The following is a 6,999-nucleotide window of genomic DNA, read 5'->3' as shown; positions in this document are numbered from 1 at the left end:
GCCTATCCTCAACATTCTCCAGTTTTGCAGAACCCAAATGAAATTCCTCACTGTGAACAGGCACGCTATAAAAAGAGAGAGTTCGGCTTAGTGATGCCCCAATGTTCACGACCACCAGAGGGTGCAATGCGTCTCCACTGTATCCAAAACTTTACAAAAAGAAAAACCGGTTACGTCACCACCAAATGTATCTAGTGCCCCTTTGTTAGGAAGGTGACAATATAGGGCAACTGTACATGTGCATATGAGTACGGTTACCCGTCTGCACCTCCCCTCCCCCCACCATGCCTAGGATGCCTGGATACAGAAATCTAGCCACTACAAATGGTCAGTAAGATGCTAATATTTGTGACTTGCATGGACATTTAATACATCTTATATAAAAGCTTTAAAGGACACCCAAGGCGAAAATAAACGAATGAAATAAACGATTGTATCCATCTTTCTTCTCCTAAAAATGACTTTTTAAGATAGTCCACAGTTATGTTTCAATCTACTTTTTAAGTTTTAACTGTTTTATTGTTTTTGCTCAATGACACATTCATTGAAGTATGCCAGAGCTAAAATCTATGAACTATTGACCCTTTCTATCTTTTTCCTGCTCTCAGGAGCCATTTTCTACTAGGAAAGTGTTTTATGCTGGGAATACACCATGAGAATTTTTGGCAGACAGATGGTTCAACAGATAATTTCTGACATGTCCGATCTGATTTTTGATCATTTTTCTGATTGATTTCTCATAGAAGAGAAAGGAAATTGATCGGACAGTAAATCTGCAGAAAAATCTCATTGTCTATTTCCAGGATCATAGCTGGAATTTCTTATCAGTGAGGGTCACACTGTAGTCGGACCCAGTCCAGACTCAGACAGGCACAGCCACTTATATACCCGATGTTTAACTCTTTCAGGCAGAGAAAAAAAAAATGGAACGCAGCATAGTTATTTGTGTGCTAGGCACTGTACATACACATGTCCATCTCATCATGTCACATGTCACCTCGGTCCTTCAATAAACCAACCACAGAAAATGACAGCTGAGGCAACAATGTCCTTTCCCTCCAGTTTATTTATACAAAGTGTTTTATAGTTTCTTATCAGTGAGGGTCACACTGTAGTCACTTCCTGTCTGAGTCAGGACAGAGTCTGCAACTTGCATACCTGATAAACTTTTTAAGGCAGAGAAAGAAAAAATGGAACACAGCACAGTTATTTGTGTGCTAGGCACTGTACACACACGTCTATGTCATGTCACATGTCACCTTGGGTATCCTTTTAATTGGGACATGCAAATGTATTACCTGCCGGTTTGTCCCAAATCAAATCTGCATACGACTTGCATTAATTGCAGAATTCTATGCATCTCATTGACCATGTCTAATGGCTACTGTGGCCTAGTGCCCCTCCAACGCACACCGGCAGTTGTAGAGAACAATCAAATCAGGAGGCAAACTGGAAGGCGGGGCTTCTGACAACAGCCCAGAGGCCACACCCTCTGGCCCACTTCCTACCTTCTTTGGGTAGACAGGAGAGGATTACTGTTGTTCTCTACGAGTACGTAGCTACTCACAATCGAAATTTAAATTAAATTGTGCCGTCACCAATAGACGATGCGTTCCAATCGCGAGCCACATAACACCACCACTTCCTCCGTCAAACCAGGAAGGAGGAAGTGGTGGAGTTACATGGACTGTGAGTGAAACGCATTATCTATAAGCAACGGCAAAAGTAAGTAACCCCCCCTCCCCGGGAGATCTAATTTAAATTTTGATTATGAAAAGCTACGTACTTGTAGAGGATGTCACCTCCGTTCCTGGCAGACAGGGCCGATTTGGGGGACATTAGGCCCCAGTAGATCTCTGTCTCTAGATATCCAAAGACTAATTTCTTTTGCTGTACTTTGGGTAGTAAATCTTTCTGGACTTGCTAGTTTCCTATGTAATGCTGAAGCTCTGGTTTTAACACAAAGGATTCGCCTGAAACCCAGGCTCTAATGTTTATTCGCCAAAACAAGATGGTCGCTGGCAGAGATTAGTGGCCAGCCGAACGTTCTATTGGGAAGTCCGGAACCTCATAAAGCATAGAGTATGAAGAGCATGAAGACGATGTGCTGCCGGAGCCCCGAGTCCTGTGTGATTTGTCACTCTGTAAAGTCCAGTATCCCTGAGTAAAGGAACCGCTGCAGTGTCGGGGCGCTCTCAGCACCACAGGGAGAGTCTACACCTCTCAATACCTTGTAGTATTTCTGGACTCGTCTTTATTGTTGTGAAGATTGTTCTGTAGGCCGGTCAATTCTTGACGGGCACCCTCTTCAGTAGCGGTTCATCGTACACCCAGCACTCCCCGTCCTCGTGGAACAGCTGAGGGAAGACAACACATCTGGTTAGTGCAAACAGCACAGTACGTGAGGCGAGACATAGAGAACGTGTGAGAAAACCTGGTACACACTTTCAATTATGATTGGCCAATCACTGACCGATTTTGCCACTTCCATATAGTAAGAGGGTCAAAAGATAGGGATAAAAGATAGTGATAAAAGATATTGAATACTATGAGCAGATTTTGTTAGGTGAACCCTCAAACTACATGGAGGTGGTGAAATTGGTCTGTACATCCCCTCATGGGGGATTCTCAGAATTTCCATCATTTTCAAAAGCCACTCCCCTGGGTGGAGGTGGTACAGTTGAAACCTGTCAGTAAGGCAGGGGACACACTTGACTGTTTTTGTGCGCGTTTTCTGCACAGAAAAACTGAGAACTCCTGTTAATCAATGGGCTAGTACGCACTTGGGCTAGGTGCACGGGAGGGTCTGATGGACCCGTCACTTGTAAAAATACGGCTTGTGTAAGCACCTTAACTACTTCAGCCTTCAGTCGTTTTCACTTTATGCATCCGAGCAATGTTCACCTCCCATTCATTAGCCTTTATCACTACTTTATCACTACTTATCACAATGAACTGATCTATATCTTGTTTTTTCAGCCATCAATTAGGCTTTCTTTGGGTGGTACATTTGCCAAGAGCCACTTTACTGTAAATGCATTTTAACAGGAAGAATAAGAAAAAAAACGGAAGAAAATCATTATTTCTCAGTTTTCAGCCATGAGGGCCCTTTTCCACTAGCGCGTTTGCGATTGCTGAATTGCAAAATCGCAAACCACTAGTGATTTTGCAAATTGCTACGGTTTGCTTTTAACATAGGAATCACGGTAGGTCATTTCCACTACCGCGATTCATTTTTTTACCTAATCGCGATTGCGCAGCAGAAAAATTATTGCCGCGATTTTGCTATGCAGTGCATAGCAAAATCGCGATCGCAAACGTCGGGAAATTGCCGCAAAATTTTGTACTTTTGTGGAATCGCAATCGCTAGCGTTCAGCGCGAACGCTAGCAATTGCTAGTAGAAAAGGGCCCTTATGGTTTTAAAATAATACATGCCTCCATAACTAAAACTCACGTATTGTATTTGCCCATTTCTCCCGGTTATTACACCGTTTAAATTACGTCCCTATCACAATGTATGGCGACAATATTTAATTTGGAAATAAAGGTGCATTTTTTCCGTTTTGCATCCATCACTAGTTACAAGTTTAAAATTAAAAAAAGAAAAAAAAAATATTTCATCTTTACATTGATATTTAAAAAGTTTAGACCCTTAGGTAAATATCTACATTTTTTATTTTTATTTATTTTTTATATTAAACATTTTATTTGCGTATTTTTGGGAGGGTAGGATGTAAACAGTAATTCTTTTCTGTAAATATGTATTTTTATTTTTTTTTACATTTAGTTGTAGTTTTACTTTTTGGCCACAAGATGGCAGCCATGAGTTTGTTTACATGACCTCACTCTAAGCGTAACATATACACTTAGAGGGACGCAAGAGCTAGAAAAAGTGAAGCTTCCGAGAGAAGCCGTCGCTTTTTCTGCGGGGGAGAAGAATCAGTGATCGGGCACCATAGACCCATTTTAAATTCATTGATTCCTGGGCCAACGATCCGCGGCTGGGAGCGCACGGATGCGCACATGGACTCCTGGACATAGCTAGTACATCCAGGAGGCGAAAGTAGTTAAGGAAGTGCTGTACAGGGGACAGCCGAGTCACTCGGCTGTTCCCTCCAGAGGCAGGAAAGCGATCCGCTGTGATAGGTTAAAGCCTTTCACAGCCGATCACGCTAATGGGGGGAGGGAGGGGGATTTGTAAATAAATAAAAAATAAATAAACATTGGGGGAGCGATCAGACCCCACCAACAGAAAGCGTGGATCACTTGTGTGCTGTGTTATGCGGCCCTGCAGCAAGCCCTTAAAGCTGCAGTGGCCAATTTAGTGAAAATGGCCTGGTCTTTAGGGGGGGTTTAACACTGCGGTCCTCAAGTGCTTAAAAGGAAATAAATACGGCTGCCGCCAAGACCCTCTCGCTTCAGGTGTCTTTAGAAGTGCCCCTCTGATGTCAGACACCGTATAAATGGGTGGCAGTACTAGCAGTTACTCCCTTCTCTAGCAATACCCCACATGCCACTAGCAAATACTCACACGTGTCTCCCATTGTGTCTCCTTCTCTTTGCGCTCCCTTGCTTCTGCCCGCTGCCTCTCTTCCAGGCTGTGCTTGGCCTCTGTGGCGGCTTCAATGTCTCTGATCTTCAAGTTGTAAGTCACGTCTCTCCACAACCTGATGACATGATAAATACAAACATACATAGGCTGAAATGAGACAGGTAAATACTGCCCTCTATAGGCCGACTTGGGGGAAGTGCAGGATATATGCAGTGCGCTGAAATGATGCTATAACATCCAGAAGGCCACACTCAAATGCTGCTATTGAACTGTACTAAGCTCTATCTGCCTCTAATCTAACCACAGAACATGACCTCACTTTAATGTCACAATCCTGTATGTGAAAACACTTACTGTTTCTGCCGTTCCGAGATTCAAAGTGGCCTTGTGTAAAAAAATAATATTTTTAAAGTCTAATCTACATTTAACATTGAGCCAAGTAAAATTGTGTAAAACATTTTGTGTACAGGTAGTCCTCGACTTAAGAACGACCCGCCGATACGAACGGCATGGATTTCCATGGGAACAAGTCAAAAAAATGTTTTTTTTCTCAAATTGGACTTGTAGTCTTTGAGAAAATTAAGTTTAAAAAAATTCAAAGAAAAAATGGCTTTTAAACTTGTATAAGCAGGTACTGAGGGCAGAGGTAACACAGAGGGAGACACTGGAGGCACAGAGATGGCACAATGTTCTGACTTAAAGGGAACCTAAACTGAGAAGGATTTGGATTTTTCCTTTTAAAATAATACCAGTTGCCTGACTCCCCTGCTGATCCTGTGTCTCTCAGGGCTCGTTTCCACTATTGCGGTGCGGAATCGCCTGGATTCCACCGCTGATGAAATCGCATGTGAATGCGATTCCGCATGCGTTTTTTACCGTGAATTCGCATAGGTGAGGGCATATGCGATTTTTACCATGTCACTGCCTGTGTGAATTTACATTGGTACCTATGCGAATTCGCGGCAAAAAACGCATAGGGAAAACGCATGCGATTTCCCTATGAAATACATTGTGTGCGATTCGCATGCATTCCACACGCAGGCGAATTCTGAGGGCTCTGCCGTGCAGAAAAATCCTGCACAAAAAAACGCACAGAAAAACTGATAAGTGGAAACAGGCCCATCCACTTGTATTGACTGTGCGAATCCGCATGCGGACAACGCATGCGGATTCGCTATAGTGGAAACGAGCCCTAATACTTTCAGCCACAGCCCCTCAACAAGCATGCAGATCAGGTGCTCTGACTGAAGTCAGACTGGATTAGCTGCATGCTTGTTTCAGGTGTGTGATTCAGCCACTCCTGCAGCCAAAGATCAGCAGGACTGCCTGGCAACTGGTATTGTTTAAAAGGAAACATCCATATCCCTTCTCAGTTAAGGCTCCTTTTAAAGAGGAACTGTAACGACAAAACGTCCCCTGGGGGGTACTCACCTCGGGTGGGGGAACCCTCGGGCTCCTAATGAAGCTTCCCACGCAGTCCTCCGTCCCTCGGGGGTCTCGCTGCAGCCCTCCGTGCAGCGGTGACGTCAATATTTACCTTCCCGGCTCCTGCGCAGGCGCTCTGACGGCTGTCGGCTCCGAAGTAGGCGGAAATACCCGATCGCCGTCGGGTCTGCTCGACTGCGCCGGCGCAAGTTTCCGGCGCCTGCGCAGTAGAGCGGACCCAACGGAGATCGGGTATTTCCGTGCCGAAAGCAGCCACCGCGCCCCCGCTGGAGCCAGCAAAGGTAAATATTGAAGTCACAATCTGGCCTGTCGCCGGCTCTTCGGAGGGCTGCAGCGAGACCCCCGTGGGACAGAGGACGGCGTGGGAAGCCTCATTAGGATCCGGAGGCTTGCCCCACCCGAGGTGAGTACCCCCCAGGGGAGGTTTTTCATGTTACAGAGTCTCTTTAAGAACAGATTCAGGTTAAGAATGAATCTACAGTCCCCCATCTTGTTCGTTAACCGGGGACTACCTGCATTCTTCCATGTGAAGTCTGGCCCCGCCCACGGCATGCTTCTAACCAGAGCTTCACACGCTACTATGCAGATCTATTTGATGTGTTTAAGTAGATATGAAATATTACATATAAATATTTTATGTTTAAAGGGACTCCGAGCACCTCTCATGGGCATGCCTTTAAGCCAGACGACTTCCAACAAAGTCGTGCTATGACCCCTCTGGAGGAGCCTCTAGCAATGGCCATGCGTGTCACTTCCTCTTCCTGCTTCATTCAGTGATGCACTTCTCTAACAGGGACTGGTACTGGTCGGAGTCTTAAAGGCATAACCATGAGAGGTGCTCGGAGTCCCTTTAATAATTACAGCCAACAGGTGGGCAGCTATAAGGAAGAAGTAAACATTTTTTTTTTTAATTTTACAACTGTAGTTGGGAGCTCAAATCTGATCAGAGGGCTGGCCATACACCGGAGCCATGAAATCTTTCAGGAATCAGCCTCGTGAC

General features: G+C 44.7%; 1 protein-coding gene across 5 annotated transcripts in view; it reads right to left on the bottom strand.

The window, feature by feature from the left end:
* Positions 1–1,979: 1,979 nt before the first annotated feature.
* Positions 1,980–6,999, bottom strand: part of OSBPL9 (oxysterol binding protein like 9) — a 214,765-nt gene continuing 209,745 nt past the window's right edge. For all 5 annotated transcript variants that reach the window (XM_068239067.1, XM_068239068.1, XM_068239069.1 and 2 more), the window contains 2 exons: positions 4,533–4,668; positions 1,980–2,357 (listed from right to left, as the gene is read on the bottom strand). In XM_068239067.1, the coding sequence (XP_068095168.1) occupies positions 2,286–2,357; positions 4,533–4,668 (208 nt within the window). In that variant the 3' untranslated portion in view covers positions 1,980–2,285. The remainder of the gene's footprint in view (positions 2,358–4,532; positions 4,669–6,999) is intronic.

This window comes from Hyperolius riggenbachi, chromosome 6 (genome assembly GCF_040937935.1).
Source record: "Hyperolius riggenbachi isolate aHypRig1 chromosome 6, aHypRig1.pri, whole genome shotgun sequence".
Lineage (NCBI taxonomy): Eukaryota > Metazoa > Chordata > Amphibia > Anura > Hyperoliidae > Hyperolius > Hyperolius riggenbachi.
The sequence above is the reverse complement of the archived record's forward strand: the minus strand, read 5'-3'. Positions and strand labels throughout refer to the sequence as shown.